The sequence below is a fragment of the Setaria italica genome, chromosome VII, assembly GCF_000263155.2.
Source record: "Setaria italica strain Yugu1 chromosome VII, Setaria_italica_v2.0, whole genome shotgun sequence".
NCBI classification, from domain to species: Eukaryota; Viridiplantae; Streptophyta; class Magnoliopsida; order Poales; family Poaceae; genus Setaria; species Setaria italica.
The window spans coordinates 35,130,465-35,148,779 of record NC_028456.1 but is presented as its reverse complement, the minus strand read 5'-3'; the positions used below and the strand labels follow the sequence as shown (position 1 = coordinate 35,148,779).

The 18,315-nt window shown below is 44.6% G+C and overlaps 4 protein-coding genes across 5 annotated transcripts; all 4 read right to left on the bottom strand.

The window, feature by feature from the left end:
- Positions 1 to 218: 218 nt before the first annotated feature.
- On the bottom strand, positions 219 to 1,250 carry LOC101764001 (phytosulfokines 2). Of its 2 annotated transcripts, none has more exons than XM_004977468.4 (3): positions 884 to 1,250; positions 697 to 767; positions 219 to 606 (listed from the first exon to the last, which is right to left on the bottom strand). In XM_004977468.4, exons 1-3 carry the CDS (start codon positions 1,011 to 1,013, stop codon positions 484 to 486), a joined length of 324 nt encoding a protein of 107 aa, XP_004977525.1. In that variant the 5' UTR covers positions 1,014 to 1,250; the 3' UTR covers positions 219 to 483. The 2 variants fall into 2 exon arrangements, with proteins under 2 accessions (XP_004977525.1, XP_022684161.1); XM_022828426.1 differs by having other exon boundaries at positions 697 to 779; positions 884 to 1,229.
- A 3,372-nt stretch (positions 1,251 to 4,622) lies between these two features.
- On the bottom strand, positions 4,623 to 7,957 carry LOC101763601 (DEAD-box ATP-dependent RNA helicase 40). Its single transcript, XM_004977467.3, has 6 exons — positions 7,154 to 7,957; positions 6,968 to 7,056; positions 6,664 to 6,763; positions 6,176 to 6,430; positions 5,597 to 5,766; positions 4,623 to 5,381 (listed from the first exon to the last, which is right to left on the bottom strand). Exons 1-6 carry the CDS (start codon positions 7,853 to 7,855, stop codon positions 5,111 to 5,113), a joined length of 1,587 nt encoding a protein of 528 aa, XP_004977524.1. The 5' UTR covers positions 7,856 to 7,957; the 3' UTR covers positions 4,623 to 5,110.
- A 320-nt stretch (positions 7,958 to 8,277) lies between these two features.
- On the bottom strand, positions 8,278 to 9,085 carry LOC101763194. Its single transcript, XM_004977466.4, has one exon. It carries the CDS (start codon positions 8,874 to 8,876, stop codon positions 8,427 to 8,429), a length of 450 nt encoding a protein of 149 aa, XP_004977523.1. The 5' UTR covers positions 8,877 to 9,085; the 3' UTR covers positions 8,278 to 8,426.
- Positions 9,086 to 9,833: 748 nt separating this feature from the next.
- Positions 9,834 to 13,108, bottom strand: LOC101762786 (AT-hook motif nuclear-localized protein 7). Its single transcript, XM_004977465.3, has 5 exons — positions 12,482 to 13,108; positions 11,742 to 11,809; positions 11,485 to 11,616; positions 10,625 to 10,780; positions 9,834 to 10,456 (listed from the first exon to the last, which is right to left on the bottom strand). Exons 1-5 carry the CDS (start codon positions 12,828 to 12,830, stop codon positions 10,121 to 10,123), a joined length of 1,041 nt encoding a protein of 346 aa, XP_004977522.1. The 5' UTR covers positions 12,831 to 13,108; the 3' UTR covers positions 9,834 to 10,120.
- Between the last annotated feature and the right edge of the window lie 5,207 nt (positions 13,109 to 18,315).

The window sequence follows — 18,315 nt, the reverse complement described above, 5'->3', positions numbered from 1 at the left end:
GGTATTACTCCACGCCGGTGGCTTAAACGTGTATGATTCAGGGGCACCACCAAACTAATCGATTTATCATACCATAAGTCCATAACGACAATAGGAGTATCAGGGTTTTGTCCTCTTTAAGTTTTTGCATACAGACAAAGGCCACTAGTTTTCCAATATGCGTAGAAACAAGCCCTCAGTCTTCAAAATATTATGAATGCAAAGCAATCGAGCACGCATGAAAGTTGAAAATTTTGTAGATAATGGGCTTGCATGGACGTACAAACATAGTATTACTTTCAGAGTTCAGACAGGGGCCGCAGCTTCACAGGTAGGCAACTAGACAAATTACCATGTATTACAAGACTTGGAGATGTACAGACAGATGACACACATGCATGTACTCCTAGTTGGGTCACTAATGTTAATTAGTGACAGAATCAAGCTAGCGGGCAGCCGGCAGGTAGATCTGGGATCAAGATATGCAGGTCCTCAGTCCTCTCCTTACGGCTTGCCCTTGTGCTGGGTGTAGATGTAGTCGAGGTGCGCGTCCCGGAGCAGCCGCCTCTGCATGCACTCGTCGTTGCCCTCGTCACACGCCGGCTCCTCCTCCTCTACTCCCATCATCTGATCAAGAACCAGTACACGAATGGTCAAGTTTACTACTCAACTTGGAAATCACTGGATTCAAAGACATTCAGCGTCTTCTGTTCTCACCTCCGAGACTGAAAGCTCGTTGCCATGAAGCACTAGGCCATCTGCAGCACCAGCCTTGACACCATTATTCTCTGCAAAGGGTTCTTCAGAAACATCAGGGAAGACCAAAGCTGGTAGGATCGATCGACCAGCATAGAGCTTCAGCAACCAAGACATACTGTACATGACAAGAGTGGAGCACACGTACCTTGGTTATCAAGAGGAGGAACAGCAGGGAGGAGCCGAGCCGCGGCCGCGCAGTGGAAGAAGCAGACGAGGAGTAGGAGCAGGGCAAGAGCCGCGAGCGGCGAAAAGATGCGGCTGCAACGCTTCATCATCTATCTGTGGCTGTGTGTGTTGTCGAAGCTGTGTACTGCTGGAACAGATGAGTTAGTGAACGAGTGATAATGGAGTTGTAAGCAGGCAAGCAGCTGGTTTGGCTGGCTGCTTTGGGAGCTGTGGTCTTTCCTGTTGGGGCCGGGTGCTCGTGGCACGCAGACAGTCTTTTCTTTGTTTCTTCCTTCTCCACCACAAAATCCGCTTGCATGCAGGAGGAACCGCCACCTTTGGACAGGCAACCCTAATAATTCTCTTAATAAAAGAAAACATGTTGTCATTCCAAGAGGTCTGGGCCGGGCGTCTAGCTGCAGCCGCTGTGCTGCGCCTGTGGTGGCATAGCATGCTCAGTGGGCCCAGCCCCACATGCATAGCATGCCCACTCCACCGTATTGGGTGCGTTGCGCTCCATTCCATCTGCGCTCTTGCCTGCCTTCCCCCACTTCGATTCGAATCGATGGACACCATTTTCTCCTGCATCATTGGCGCCACTTTCTCCTCTCCGCGCTCTATTGCAGTTCCGTGTGACTTCCTTTGCAGCAGTGACCTTGAGCACCCGCCCACAGCCCACTGACCACCCATGCTGAGAGAGAGACGGAGGGAGCAGGCAGCTGCGTGCGTCGCTGCATCTGCGTCGCTGTCGTCGCCGAGCTAGGCAGCCTGGTGCGCATCGTTCGTCAGTGCGCTGGCTTGCTGGGCCACGGCGGATCAGCGGTGCTCTGGTCTCCTCTGTCAGATTCAAGCATCGGTTCGCACGAGTCAACGGCTCCATCGATCAGGGCACAGTCCGGGCCGGGGCCCCTCCAAACGAGCTGAGCTGAGCCTGAGCTAGTCGGGGACGCGGACAGGCGGACAGGGACACAGAGCTGGCGCGCGACGTCGGCGCCCCATACGACGAGAGATACCATGTCAGTCGAATCCTCCCTCGCCCGCTCACCACCCGTGACGTCGTTTTCCGGCGAGTCGGAGACCCATATCAACGGATCGTACGTCGGCGCAGGCTTGGCCGCGCGTCATGTATATATGTCACTGTACTGCAAGCAGTCTACATCAATGGCGTGCACCTGCACACGCCATTTTCCTTATCCCAAAATGAATGAAAGAAACCCAAGCCTGCGGATCTGTATTGATATGCTACAGCGCACTATATATGGATATCAGGATATTATAGCATCGCCCGCCTGTCGGGTGTGAAAAATATGACGCCATGCAGTGTGTAAACACTGCAACGTTAGCTACCTAGGGAGGCCTTCTTCAGCTAATAAACTTGAATTGGGAGGGGCTGAGGGAACTGATTCTTCAGCTAATCTTGAATTGGAATGGGATTAACCGAACCAAGCCTTGCCCTCCGTTTTAAATTGTAGGTCATTTTGGTTTTTCAAAGTTTATAGATATTATTATACATTTAGATATAGCGTATGTCTAAATGCATAATAATATCTATGAATATAAAAAAGTCAAAACGACTTGCAATTTGAAACGGAGGGAGTACATTCACGTATTGGATGTAGAGCTATGTGCGCGGAAACCAGTTTTGCCAACTCGTGCGACGATATATATCACCAGAAAATAAATCTATTAACTAGTGCAGACATGAAGTCGCAAGAAAGTAGTTTATTACACGTGCTAATTGCTCATGACAATAATGACTGGTAGTGGAGTTGGCTAGGCTAATACTCCATATATGCTGGGGATATGCCAACAGACGGTTCATTGGAACTTGTTACGAGTGCGGAGCTTGGCCTGTCAACGTAATTAATACTTTCAGTAGCGAGTGTTGTGTAGAGCACCATTCCTAAATCCTGTGGCAGACCATGACGTTGTCTGATCTAAAAGGCGTTTGGATATTTTCTTTTTCATTTAACTTGCATAATCACCTCTTATGGTGTTTGTACTGCGCCACAGCACTTCTTGCCCACTCAGCAAGTCTTCCTCCTGTTATCCGCTGCTAATTAAAATTTAAAACAAATATGATGTCATCCCTTCATGTAAAAAATAAAAGTTCTCCTTTTCTTTTCGTGACTATATATATTGTTTGCCCCAAAATTATAAAAATGGTGTGCCAAACAAATTATAACTCAAAAATATATTTGGTTCTTCTCTCCTATGGTCGCTTCGGTTCTATTCGCCAACCGGGAAAGATGAGCAGAGCATTGCTGATAGTAGTGGAGATATAGAGAGAGCTAATATATATGCTGGGTGATATGCCAAGCAAATTAGTACTCAAAATATATAGTGATTTCAAAGGTAAGCAGAGCATTAACACTTTTACATTTGATGCTCTACATGGTATTGGTATAAACGCATGCCCTACTAACAGATATATACTATCGACATCTTTAAGACCTTTTTACCAATGATAACAGCTGCTACATTTTGTTTAAGTTGCAGGGTCTTAGATTCTTAATTTCTTCGATTAGAAGGCCCCTAGGTTCCTAGCCAAAGCATATGTAAACATATCCCTATACGTAGTTGATTTGAACTGATCTGCTTGCTACTCGATCGAGCTCAAATGCAGCCCCATGCATTCCATACTAAATCATTAAAGCTAGCTAGCTAGCTAGCTAGGGCAGATCATTCGGACATCACGATGCAATCACCACGGGCTTCATTTGTGGACACAAGCAGCTGCCTGCAGTTTAGCGAAGAGGACTGGACAATCACACAGCTAGCACACTGCAATCAAGCGGCAATCGCGGCGCGTGATGTGTAAAGAAGAAGGCGCGCGTGCAGCAGCCAGCAAGGGAGGAGGGTCCCCCTTGGCCTTTTTTTTCTAGCAGTACAATGCCGATCGATGGCGACAGTGAAGCTCCATGATCGCCAATGGATGGATGCAGCAGCGAGTAGGGCAAATAATAATTTGGCATGCTGGTTGCTGAGAGCGACGCAAACGTTTATCCTCGTGGCTGTAATGCGATTGGCGTGATGGGTATACCGAAACTGCTGTCGGCATATTTGGGAGTACGTACGTGTTGATGCCCCAGGGCACTGGATGGATGCAACAACTAATGTTTAACACAAGCAAAAGCATGAATGTAGTAGCGCATGGCAGACACATGCACCAACTCATCAGAAGCTAAGCAATGCCGTATCACCTTTTGTCCTTGATGTGAATTAACGTTAAGCGCTGCCTATACGCCTCCTGATTGCAGGGAAAAGGAGTGGACCAACAATCTGCCGCTCATGGTCCCAAGCCGAGTCACCAACATCTTCCACTGCCGATCAGCATCCAGCCATAGCGCTCCGTTCGCAAAGCTTTCGTGGTGCGAATGCCAGGACCAAAGCGACACGACGACAAAGTCTGCTGGGCGGTGCACACAGCTCCTGGACCCTTCAGTTGTTGCCACCAACTCGGCGCCAAGTCAGCTGAAGAATCCATTGAGCTGACAGCAAGAGGGCAAGCTGATTGAGTACGGTAAAGATGAAAAGGGTGCTTGATTAAAAGAAGCCCATGTCTTTGACATCTCGATGCACTTTAAAGATCTAGAGACATATCCCTTCGGAAAGAGAAAGGGAAGCAAATGGCGGTCCCTGGTGACCGACACAGTTCCTCTGACAAAATTCACAATAATAGAGGCCGGCAAATCTATGAACAACAACTGAACCACTCGTTACAGAAAAAGGGCTTCAAGGCATCCACATTTCACAAGAACTAATGTAGTACATCAAGGCAGAGGCCTGAATATCATTGTCATGTTTACAAATGAGAACTACATCCAGGAAGAAGGCAAGAATGTCAAAAATGATTGGTGACAAGAAGTGCCGTGAATGGTGGCAACTAAACCCGAATCACCATAACATAATCTGGCTACTTTGATAGGGTAATCAAGTCTGCTATGAACTGCAACTGAACCAGAACCAATCATTCCAGAAAAAGAGCTTCAAGGCATTCACATTTCACAAGAACTAGTAGTAGTGTAGTACATCAAGGCAGAGGCTTGAATATCATAGTGGTGCTTACAAATGAGCACTACATCCAGGAAGAACGCAAGAATGTCAAAATTGATTGGTGACAACAAGTGCCAGCGCCATGAGCGGCGGCAACTAACCCGAATCACCATGATATAATCTGGCTCCTCTAATAGGGTAATCAAGTCTGCTATGAAGACTCCAATTTTTTGAGAAACTCAGGCACCACCTGGCTGCAGTTTGCAAGAAGCTCAGCCAAAGGTTTCGCAACAGGAGCATCAGTGTTACAGAAGATACTATGGACCTCCCCTCCAATCGTATGACGAGCAACCCCAGTGAGGATGTCAACATATTCATCGACTGAAGGAGGGAAATCAACCACCAATACAGTCTCAAACCCCTCTACATCTGTCATCACCAGGTTCTCCCGGTCTTTAACATGTACATTCATCAGTCCCACACTGCACAAATACAGATACGTTTAAGATGTCAAAGTTCCTGGGTATTCTTAGTCAAAAGATAATGTCCTGGTCTAAATTCTCTATGACTGAAACTCAAATTCTCATTTGCAGTATGTTATTAAAGTAACAAACTAGCTATGCATGCTGCACAAGGTTCAGTCCGCATGAAGATATTGGAAATTGCAAAAAAAAAAATGTTGTTAGGTTCACTGCACCTGCTGCATATGGTAAAAGAGGTGCCATGTGAGCCATCAGTTACTGTGCAATTTTCCAGTTTAAGTGATGATGATAGGTGCTGTGCTTTTTTATCACTTGCTGCTACTAGCAGAACCTTTGATGACTTTTTAGCATGACTCTGCAGAATCTGCTCAAGAATTTCCTTAACCTGAAAATAGAAAGTGTTCATCAGAACATGAAAGTGGTAACGCACCACGATCATCGAAACATTTGAACAGCTCCTGTTCAATAAACCATCACCCATGAATTCAATACAGAAATGAGATGCATTAGAGTAAACTACTAAATAGCATGCAGGTCCAAATGCTTGTTCAGGTTATCAATGTCAGACCACATCACTGTTTGAGGTATGAGTATGACATCCTAGAAACAACAACCTCCAGTATGCAGAGAAACACATTGTGTTGCAATTACGACTGGAACTTCTGAAGAAAATTACAGTAGCTCACTAGCTATGCATTAATGCCCTCCTGGATAAGTTGCGCAACACATAAAAGCAAACCAAACCATGAAAGGTAGCATAAGATAGGCAATTGAGAAATAAGAGATGCAGTTACCTTTGATGTTTTCAGCTTCTCCGATGGACAGAAATGTACATGCTGCGTTACAAAAGCACTCCTTGAATAAACCGAATCATTGATAGAGAGCTTTGTAATTCTTTCACGGAGTAGAGTTTTAGCCATAGTTGCAACATTTTTGTCAGATGAGTCAGTGAAGATAGTTATCGGAGGACTGCTTGATATGGCGTCTCTAATAGAAAAGATTTTGTCACTGACATTGAGGTCCAGAAAATATTTCAGTCCGTCAATGACCTGTCAATTGAAGTTGTCAATCTTTAGATGAAACTCAGTACTGTAGTAGGATAGCTAACTATATGGAGAAAAGCAATACAGAAAATAGAACAACCAAGCATGCTAAGAGCCAAGATAAAAGAGTTGCTTAACTTATTGCAAAATTCATAGTTTGTAACGTGCAATTGCATAGAACACCGAAATTGATAATTTCAATCAAACTACTACATTTGATTACCAGCATATTTACTTACCAGCATTGATACATTTGATATGTCAATTGCCTTTAGCGAAACAAGTTCAAGAAGCCTCTCAGGGGTAGCTATAAGAAACTCCGGCTCACAAGTTTTTAGTCTGGTAGGGCAGTCAAAACAAAATGAATTAACACCAATATATCAGCTGCCATTTGATATCCATAAGCACTACGCGTCTAGGTTATCAGATAACACATTTTCCATTTGCAATAAACAAAGGATAACACAAATAAAAGAACAAAAAACATACCCAGAGATCTGATGTTCAACCAGGATAACACAAATAAAAGAACAAAAAACATACCCAGAGATCTGATGTTCAACCGAAGCGCCAGGATGCAAGCTCACTGAATGAATCCCAAGAGGCTTCAGGGGTTTGCATATCGATCGCACCTGCCCAAACGACACCAAATTAACTAAATCATTCACATTTGATTCATTAAAGCTATACAAATAAATACACAGTAAGCATCAAAATGGCAGTACCAACCTGCGCGGCCTTCTCCTGGGACGGGACGAGGTACAGCAGGAAGGGACAAGAGACGACCATCCCAAGCCTCTCCTTCCTGGCGACGATGTCGCAGGCAGTGGAGACGAGCCACGCTGTCTGCTCCATCGTGGCGCACGCGCCGCTGGTGTCGAGCACGTCGGACGGCGCCGGGGAGGAGCAGGACCTCCAGAGCTCCACGCCCCAGTCGCCGGCGCCGTGGATGCTGCTGCCGCCGCCGTCCTCGGGCGCCACCGCATCCCGGATGGCGTTGAGGCAAACCACCAGGAACTTGGACGGGCGGTCGAAGTCCACGCGGCCCTCTTCCGTTTCCGTCGCTCGCTCGCGTACAGCCTTCGACTTGGCCTTGGCCCCGGCCTTCGCCGGCGGCTGCTTTTTAGTGTTGGCGTCCTTCTTCTTGGGTTTGTCGTCCTTGGCCACGGTGGCGGCGGTGGCGTCGTCTTCTGTGTCGTCGGTCGGCTCCTCACCCTTGCGCTTCTTCCCGTGGCGCTCGTTGAAGGGGTCGTCGGGCGTGGGGAGCGAGAAGCACATGCCCTCGCAGCCCCGGCGCTTCCCGGACTTGCGGCGGCGCTTGGAGGCGATGATTGCCGCGACCCGCGCGGAGACGGCGTTCTCGCTGCTGCGCAGGCGCTTGCGGCGCACCCGGTTGCGCTTCCGCGCCAACGCGTCGTCGCCCTTCGCCATCTCGGCTTCGTCGGCTGGTCAGCTCCGGCGCGGCAAACGGACACGGCAGCCGCCGGGAGGGGGAGAACGCGAGCGGTTGTGCGGCGGACGGACCGGCGGTTGTGCCAAAACCTAGCAAAAGCCTCTCTGACAGGACTGGGCCTTTGGAACTGATTGTGGCCCAGTAGTGTTCATTTCACGCTGCATATGCGGCCCAAGTGAACAGAAGATATAGGCCTTTCCCTAACTTGAAAAGTAATGGGCCAAGTTGCTGGCATAGTAACTCCCTTGCAGCCCAAACTGAGCTTTGTACCGAGTTGATCGTCGTCTCTCTTCTGATCGACTGGCCATTTCTGATCGAGGAGAGTTTATAGAGCTCAAGAAACTGAGAATGGCCACGAAATTGAAGCTACAAGGATCAAATTTTGCAAATAATCACGATAGAGCTTGAACTTTAGTTGGGAGTTTGATTCACATTCGATTATTGATTGATTTGTACAACAAAACACATCAGTTCACATCCAAGCTCATTAGCTCAACAAGGAGCAAACCCACACCACAAGGATGAGCCTTCAGAAGCAACCAGAACTAGCTACTGCTTCTGTTCCTGGAGGAGCGGCGGCGCGACGTCGACCCTGGCGACGCCGTCCCTTTCCTCGGCGACCTTGGCGACCTCCACCTCCCCGACGACCACCTCCTTGGCCGCGTCGTCCTCATCCCCAGCCGGTCCTCCCTCCTCCTCCTCGTAGTTCGGATCGTTGGGGTCGATGGCGGGCGGCGCCGGGTCGAGCTCGTCCTCGACGAGGCCGCCGGGGCCCTCCCAGGTGTACTTGCCGCCGCGCCCGGACTTGGGCGGCGGGGTGCCGATGCCGACGCCGCGGGGCGCGTTGGCGGGGTGGCGCTCGAGGCGGTGGAAGCCCTGTTCCTCCAGCTTGCGCTCGAAGTGCTTGGCGGTGTCCGGGCGGCGCGTCTCCGGGATGGGCATCTTCTCCGTCACCTTCTTGCCCTCCTCATCGCGGTGCGTCACGCGCATGTACGCCATCTCGCCGACGAGCTGAGCGCGGGCTCCCCGAAGAACAGAGAAGGATGGATTCGAGAAAAGGGATCAGAGAATCAGAGATGCTTGCTTGATCGAGTTGCCTGATGAATCGAACTGTACTGTTGGTTCTCTGCTTGATCGGCCGATGTGCCGACAGAGATTTATAGAGAAAGTGGACGAGGGATGAGTAAGCTGAGGTGGAGGAGAGCAGAGGAGTCTAGAAGGTGAGGGAAGGTGGCCGAAGCTGAAGGCGACATCTAGAGGGGAAATGGAACTGGAAATATCCGCAAGTGACGTGGAGCGGTGGAGATGCTCGTGTCACGACACGACAGGTGATCAGGTGAGGGGTGTTTGGATAGCAAGTGCTAAATTTTAGCACCTGTTACATCGGATATTTGGATACTAATTAGGAGTATTAAACATAGTCTAATTACAAAACTAATTGCATAACCCCTAGGCTAAATCGCGAGACGAATCTATTAAGCCTAATTAATCCATCATTAGTGAATGGTTACTGTAGCACCACATTGTCAAATCATAGACTAATTAGGCTTAATAGATTCGTCTCGCAATTTAGCCTAGGGGTTGTACAATTAGTTTTGTAATTAGACTATGTTTAATACTCCTAATTAGTGTTCAAACATCCGATGTGACATGTGCTAAAATTTAGCACATGCCTCCCAAACACCCCCTCAGTTTCGTTTTGGTACCAAGCAACAGTTCGCCACCAAGCACAACCAGATGCAGATGACCGAGGTCGAGTGCATAAATGATCATCACGAATTCACATTCATCGGGTCTGTTCGGCTGGACTTATAAACCGGCTGAAAAGTTAAAATGACTGATTTGTTACGAGAGAAAAATACTATTTGGTGGCTGGTAAGCTGAGGCGAACAGATTTACCAACAAGTCAACAACGGAACAAGCTGCACTCTGCAGGGCACAACCCAACGGGTAGCAGACTGATAAAAGGACTAGAACTAATTTAACTGCCACAGTCATGGCCAAAAGCAACGGAGCAGTAACCCAACAAATTTGACATCTCTCTCTAAAGAGACACTCAGATTAGTTCATTAGAGCATCTACGCATTCTACTGATCCTGGCTAAATTAACCTTACTTCACCATTCTAGCTTAGTTTCTCCCCACCTGGTCGGCTAAGTATCACACACGACAGCAAATGCCATGCCTACAAAATGTGTCAGGGATCAGGCGACAAAAGAATGACAACCACCATACCCACTTCTTCTACTCCTGGGGAGTCAAGCTGATGTTGATGTCAGGTGAAGCCCTGTGCGCCATGGGCGGTGAGCTTGCAGGCCAGCCAACCATGGTGAAGCCCGTCGTGTTCAGGTTCATCGCGCCGTGTTCCACGGTGGCATGGGGTTGTGGAGATGCTGCGGACGCTGGTGGCCCATGGTAGCCGTTACCTGGAGCAGCCTGAGAGATCGGCATTGCCGCTGTGAGAAGAGGAGGGGGAGCCACAGGTGCAGGGAGTGCCGGAGCAGGTGGTGCTTGTTGCTGCAAGTTCATCCTCCTCTGATGCTGCTTCAGACTGTTGGGCAGGAAGCTCCCCACAATCACCTGAAGTCCACAAGGTTTATGTTAGATGATAGAAAAGATAGCTACTTTCCATCAATTTACGACATAATTGTACAATACAGATTATGATGAAGAATGAAATAACTCTGTTATGATGTGTTCAGTGTGACTGCAATGGTAATTTGGTACAGGTTTCAGTCGGATTTTTACCTGTATAGGACTGGCAGCACGCAGCATCCCAGCCACGACACCGCCAACCACACGGCCATCAGGGCCAGCAAGAGAGACACTCAGCCCACCGGTTCTCCTCCTACCTTCCTCAGCCATTGTAAAAGAGCCCATCAATTGCAGAATCTCAAAACGGCCCTGAACAACAGAAACACAGCAGTTCGTTTAAACATGAGCAGCATAAATGCAGACATCATGGACTCATGGTGTATGAAATCTTTGTGATCCTACAGCAATAAAACAACTCGGAAACTTCTGTGCTCATTTCTCATGCAGATAAGATATTTTAGAAGTCCCATCGCCATTTACAAAACTTAAACAAGTTTATTGCATTTTAACAGAGTCTAAGTTACAATTAGGAGACTTACGAATGCTGAAATAAATCAAACCTACAATGCGCGAAGAACAAAATGGAAGAGACATAGAAAAAGGTGGAAGAGACAAAGGAAAAAGTGGAAGGGAAAGCTTTTCCAACACAATAGGCCTACCAACTGCTGAACCTATGACAGTGTGTGTATGTTTCATGAGGTATCACAATCAAGACAAAGAATGTGACTTGCATGAATGAATCTTTCAACATGGGTGGTTGACCATTTTCCATAACAATGTAACATGATATATCAAATTAAAGCTTTATACATCTTTTGAAAAAAAGAAAAACATCGCAAGGATATCACTGTGTCTGATGTGAGTATAAACAATGCTACTAATACTGAACAGAGCAAATTTGTGCAGTGACCAGGGCTTCCAAGTTCTCAGAAGTTCACAACAGCCAGTAGATTCTAAGTCCTAACTCAGAACATCACAAGGAGAATAATAGGATGCAAAGGGTCTTTAATTACCTCATAGGTGAAGGTGCTACCAGATGAATCCGGCTGCCTCAATGTTACATTAGAGATTGTCCCATTGGCAGAGAGGATGCAAATCGAGCGTGGACCCTTCTGAGAAAACGACATTATGCGCGCCGCGACATCCTACCAACAAATTAGACAAGAAAGCTCAGTGACACCGTTAAGGCAAGCACTGCCCACTAGTCAAACAATGCCAAACTAGCTGCAGACAAACACGATGCTGTGATGAGATGGAATACAAGTCTTACCTCCCCAGTACCCACGATGATAACATGAGGTGTGAAACTCCCTCCGGCTGACAGCGCATACCATTCACCTTTTGCATTTGAAGAAACCAGTCAGATAGAGAAATGAACAATTTTTAAGAAACTAAACTACTACTAGATGATGATAAAGATACCGTAGTCACGGCTCATCTTTAAAAAAATTAACTAAATCATGCCAATTGATTAGGTAATCCACCCAGGAAAAAATATCCCAAGAAAGAATGCGCGGGCAAGATTGGTAGGAAGAAAGGGGATGAAACATAAGAATTGGTACAAAATTTTTTTTTGATATACTTCAATAATTGATACTGAAGACGAATGGGACAATGAACGGCAGAACCGTGGTAACGGAATAAAACAATATTGACTACTAGTTCAGTGGGAAAATGTAAAACTACGTGTGTACACGTGACTACACGGTTTATCTCAACCATTGATTTCTCTTCATCTACCTACCACGTATACTTCTCATCTACCTATGATCTATCTCACCATTGATTTATAAAAAAATGGCTTCTCATGTGGTCACACTTACGTGTGAAAAATCCATGTTCTCGTGTCCAGCTAGGCTGCTGTGTATGTGCTTTTCAATTTTCACCAGCCCCAATGTAACAGAAATCAACAAGGGGGGAACATAGCCAGAAATTATAAAGCAAAAATGGAAATTTCTAGTTGCTCAAGAAGAAAGAGGAAGCTTTGCATTTCAGAGGGAGCATACTGACCTAGAGTGGCTAGGATCTGGCGCCTGCCGGAGCCGCGCGGGCGGCCCCTGCGCCGTCCGGAGCTCAAGTTGGATTGCTCACTCTGCCCAGCCGTCTGCATGCCGTTGTCCCCTGCGGCCTCGCTTGGCTTGTCCCCGCCCAGACTCCACGCAAGTGGAGTTGCAGTGGCATCCCCTCCGTGGCCAGCTTCGGCCGGTGGCGGGGACGGCGTGGGGGACGTCGACGGCGAGGGAGAGGACCGGTACCCCTTTGCTGCTTCTTGCGCCTCTGTCATGGTTATGTCTGCTCTGAAGAGACCATGACCGGATTCATGGCCTCCTGCCACTGCAACGCCCTCCCTTCCCTCCATTACAATGTGAAGGGCTCTTCTTGGTTGGAGCTTGGAGCTTGCTGGGCAAATTTCTTGTTCTTGGTTTGCTACTTTGCTTGCTTGAACTCAAATGAGGAGGAAGACAGACGAGGGAAGACACCGGCTCTAGTTTTGGTTTGTATCCGGTGACTACCAGGCACCAGCAAGCAGCTGCTGGTTGTACCAGTATTATACCGAAGTCATCAGGGAAAATATTTTGAATATGGGAAGATGACAAATAAAATAAAGGAGATTTGGGGGCAGAAACTGCACAAGAATGGCGGGGTTTCCTGCTCTCTGTAACCTTCTCTCTCTTTTGACCAGCCATATGATTGGTTGGACTGCAAAAGTGTACTAGAGTCCAACATAACTTCCATTTTTTTCTATTGAACAGTAAAGTAGCGAATGAGACAAACAATGTCTTCCGAAAAATGGATAAGATAAATTAAAGACAGTTAAAGAATTGCAGTGTCTTAATTGAGTTACCAGTACTAAATAAAATGGAAATGTATATTTAAACTTTTTCCATAAGCATGGAACTAAGGTTTGAATAATCTCTGCTTTTCCTTTAAGTCTTTTCTTGCATGTTGATATATTAAAAGATCCAGCAGGTGAGAGAAAAGCAGCCACATTGGGGATTGTACCATACAGTTCATTACTGCTCACTCCATCTCCAACTGATACATTACTATGTCTGCACTACACTGCACACTTTTGATTGCCACATTTTTCAATGACGTTTTTAAAATAATACAAATATGCATAAAATGATGAAACATATAATTACTATTTTCATGTAATAATCTAAAATTTGTGTAAGAAAATGAGATTAAAGCTTAACCTAGCATGCATTTCTTTTCTTTTCTTTTTTTGAAAAGTGCTAGCATGCATTTCAAATATTAAAACACAGAGGGAGTCGTTTGGTTATTCTACTATTTGTATTATTAGTACTACTGATACCTGTTCCTAGACCTAATAAAGCATTTCGTTTCTCATCTTTCTATGCAGCTTTCCCAATGTGCCTCTTCTTTAGAATCTTGAGAATCACACAAAAAAGTCATATTCTTGTTTCATCCCTCTTTTCTCCCCCCACAGTTTCAAGAGAGCTTTAGGACAAGACGGGAAATACTGATGCAGTAAACTTATAACAAGCACGCGTACCTAAATTTGCAGCACCAGCACCTGTACCTGTTTTGCTTGGCCAAGCTGCCCTGCACATTTCACAGCTGTCCAACTGAGGGGATAAGATCGAAGCACGGGCCTTTTGGGAAATCACTAGCAGGAGAGTAATTCAAATGGCAAATAAAAAAGGCAGTCAAATCCATGATGTGCTGTAACTGTAAAAGCTTGAATTCCTCGTTATCATAAAACTATGGATGCTTTAATAAACAAGACAATAGTTTAATATGAGCATCCCCAATCAGAAAAACAAATAATGTTTCTTGACAATAAGACACCAACCAGAGGAAGGCATAGACAAAAGAGGATGGGGGACCTTGATAAAACAGAAGAGCGCGGTATGAAGAGGAAAACTTCTTTCAGAAAAAATATTGAAGAATATAGGCTAGTATATCTTCATGGAAGTTTTACACAATGTATAAGGGATGATGACAAGTAGAGCAGGAAAGAGATCTGTCCATTGCCTTGGAAACATCAAAGCTTACAGTTTCAAAGCTTACACTCTGAAGGTGCACGGCCGCTAGAGCAAATTTCCGCAACATCCGCTGCAAAAGATGGAAATGTGTGAGCTGCGGATCAAAAGCTGTATACACGACGTACTCCTATAGCTTTGCATTTATTGCATCTCAGATACTGAAATGGAGAACAAGCAACTCATCAGAATGTGAGCGGCAGCTTGGTAGAAGAAACAAACACTACTTGGGACACTTCACAAAATCTATTCAAGAACATATGTCATCTGCTTATTATTTTTCATTTTAGGACATAGCGTTTCGAATTGGTCCACTCAACAAAAAATGTTGATTCACCAAGATTACAGCATATTTGAGTTCTAATATAACCTGTCACCCTGCTCCTGGCGCTTAGTAGTTCAAGTGAACAAGAAGACGGCAAGAAAGACAACACCGAGAGATTTAAAGTGCTAAATTTTTTTATATCAAGGAACTTAGGAGATTATTTTTGTTTCTTCAAAGAATATCAGTTTTTTTCTAGGGAATATGTAGGATTGTGCTTTCAATTATCAGGGAGGAAAACACAACGTTAACAGCAAGAAAATGGCAAAGAACACAAGATACAAAAAAAAGAGCAAGAAAGTAACAAATATAACAGCTTACAAAAAGTGAATTGCAGCCAGCTTACATTATCATAGTTTCAAAGTAAATCAAAACACTCACAAGGTGTTGCCAAATGGTGTCATTATTTATTACTACAGGTGAGATAGTGGAATGCCATTATTGTTACCAGGGAACGGTTTTTTGTTAAAAGGACTGAGTCTTGTTCCATAGACATCATGGTGCAGAAATACATGGTCAGATAAACTGGAAGTATAGCTTTATTAACATGGTCAGATAAACTGGAAGTACAGCTTTATTAACATGGTCATGTTGGCGATCGTTATTTGAAAGTAATTCCCCTTATCTTTTGAATCAGAGAAAATAGTTCTCCATACCATTCGATTGGTTGTCATCTTTTACCTCAAACATCCAATCTCAAATTAGAGGCTTGGGACAGCCTGTTCTCAACTGGTGAGCTCAAATGCAGAAGGTTGATCTAGCTGAGCCATGCATACATAAGTGGGATCAATAAGATAAACATCAGGAAGAAAACAGTGCAGTTGTTATTAGTCCAAATCCTTCAGTTATGGTTAACAGATACAGGACAAACCATGGCAAAGTACTTGAAGATTCAGCAGTGAGAAACTGAGAATCTTTAATTATATATTCTGAACGATCTTGTGTTCAAAATTCAAACATTTAACAATCATAAAACGATATTGTAAATATCTTGATGAATCCATATTTTGTACTTTGTGGACAGAGAAGGGAAAAAACAAGTTTTATTAACTTCCATTGGAGATCTTTTGCAGATACTGAGTATGAATTAGTGGACAGCTGTACTTGCTTCAAGTGTACCCACAAGGAACCAAAACTCGCCTCCCAAGGATTAATTAATAGAGTTGATTATTGATAAGGCTTTGATTAAAGAGTAACAATAATGGTGCCATGTGATTAAGCCAAAAAAATGTCCATTCTTGTATCAAACGTTTTTTCAGGCTTCTTGTAAGTATAAAACAAATGGAAGAAGGGAAAGCATCGCACGCGCCCTTTCTTGCATCACAGCTTTTAATATGATAAACAGGTAAAAGCAAAACAAGAGCAAAAAATTAAAGCTGCCAAATAATAATTAAAGTAAACAAACAGAGAGAACTCAGAGTCTCAGACCTAGAGGGCCTTTTCTATTCTTAGACTGCTAAATAATCCGATACCTAATCTACCCATGCACATGGCCTTGAAGCACCCTTTCAAGGAATAACCTACACAAACTAGTAGCACACTGGACAAGCAAGCTGCACCATTAGCAGAGAGGAATGAGAACAATGGCTGGTACTATGAGTTTCTTGCCGTGTCAGCATTGAGCTCCAGTGTGAAGATTTCATCAACTGTTGCATGGTCACTGTTAACAGGAAAAAAAATACTATGCTTAAAGATCAGAATATGCATACCTGCCTTAGTAATGTACTGTCTGGGTCTGGGGAAAAAATATACAAGTCCTGTTGGTTGATCTTGCATCATAAAAATGGACACTGGTGATCTTAACTTATTAATTCATAGCTCCCACTTCTCCTACAGCGTTTGATTGGGGGAAAACAGTTAACAACAGAATAAATCTGGAAAACTTTTCGTGACCCCTCAAGGTCAATATTGATCAAGCTAATGTTTTGTAACCAGACTAAGTATATTACAGAGTGGGAGGACTAGTGAAATAGAATTCTGCAGCCGTTTGCCATGGGCTTTTCCCTTCTATAAATTTGTGATTACTTACTATAAAAATATAGAAATTGTGGAATTTTGTCCAGCTTGGTGATTTCTTTCCAAGTGATTGCATCATAATTACACAAAACTGTCAAACTGTTGGGGCTTGAACTATATTTCAGTAAAGGACTAAAAATGTATTGGAGCATATATATTGCTGAATGGACTTGCCAAAAAACACCATATGACGTCTTGTCTCCTAAAAATACTTCTTGAATACTATAGTAAAAGAAAGGAGTGTTACACAATTAAACTATCAACTATGACTCTTAGGCACACCAAATTTTAATAGCTACTTTAGTCCAGAATGAATATCTAAGAAAAGTCCATTGCGCATAATCATCAAAGTTTGCTGGAAAAGCTATAGTTAATTTTTCCAGAAGATGCACATAAAGGAATGACAGAACAGGTATGACTCAATGTGCGCAATAAGTACTTAACTTCCAGTATCTTTACATATATTCGCGCAGAAGCACAAATTATTATGCTATTCTATTGACTTAAACGTTGAGTCAACAAATTACTACTCGTAGAGTGGCTTCAATGGAGCAAGAGTCCTTAGATTCAAACTGACAGCATATTAATATGAGACTGATGTGTTGAGAACCATGTTGCAGCATTTTATTGACTAGCTGTGGAGAAGGGAAATTACATACGGCAACCGAGTTCCATTTTAACCCTTACTACAATTAGTTGTCACTTTGATGTCAGAAAACAGTAAAAAACTTATGCATTAGTTGAAGGGCAATTTTCGTAGCAACTCTTTATACCTAGGCCATCAGGTTGGGAATGAATTCTTCAGGGATAATATAGATCAAGACTAAAGGTTCTCTTGGATCTGAAGCAAAACCTGAAACTGAACTACGCTTTAGACTGTAGTTGAGGTCTGAAGCATGAGGGTGGCCACTGAAGTGATACTGTATTGCACACTACAAGCAACATGTGAGAAAATATAAACAAACTGAAGTCATGTGATTACCCCATCTCTAGGTTAGTAGAAAAAAGTGAGGATACATTTGTTGTCATCATGAATAAAGTATTGGTCCATTCCCTAATTATGATCCAGGAAGTAAAGACTAATAACTACAGGCTAAGCCACACGTCTCGACAGGAAGGCAGGGCATTCTGTGCAGCACGGCACGAGATATATGAGCATACTGCTCGAAGATTTCAGAATGAAGTGCATGGATTGCATTGCTGATAGCATTCAGAGGATAAAACATACGGACAAGGGCATAACTCCTACTGCGCGCGTCCCCATCAACCTCTAATAAATTATCAAGGGTTCCACAAACTGAAGCACGCAACAAAAGAAAAACAAAAAAATTATGGCTCTGTGTTAGCATCAACGGGGTATTGTGTTGGGGAGCTTGGAGATACACGCAGAAGATGGGGATTGTGGAAGGAGCACCCGGGGAGTGATCGGGAGATGGAGCCAGTTCAGACGAACAAACGGGGAATCCGCGAGGATTTGCCGATATCGACGTCGCCGG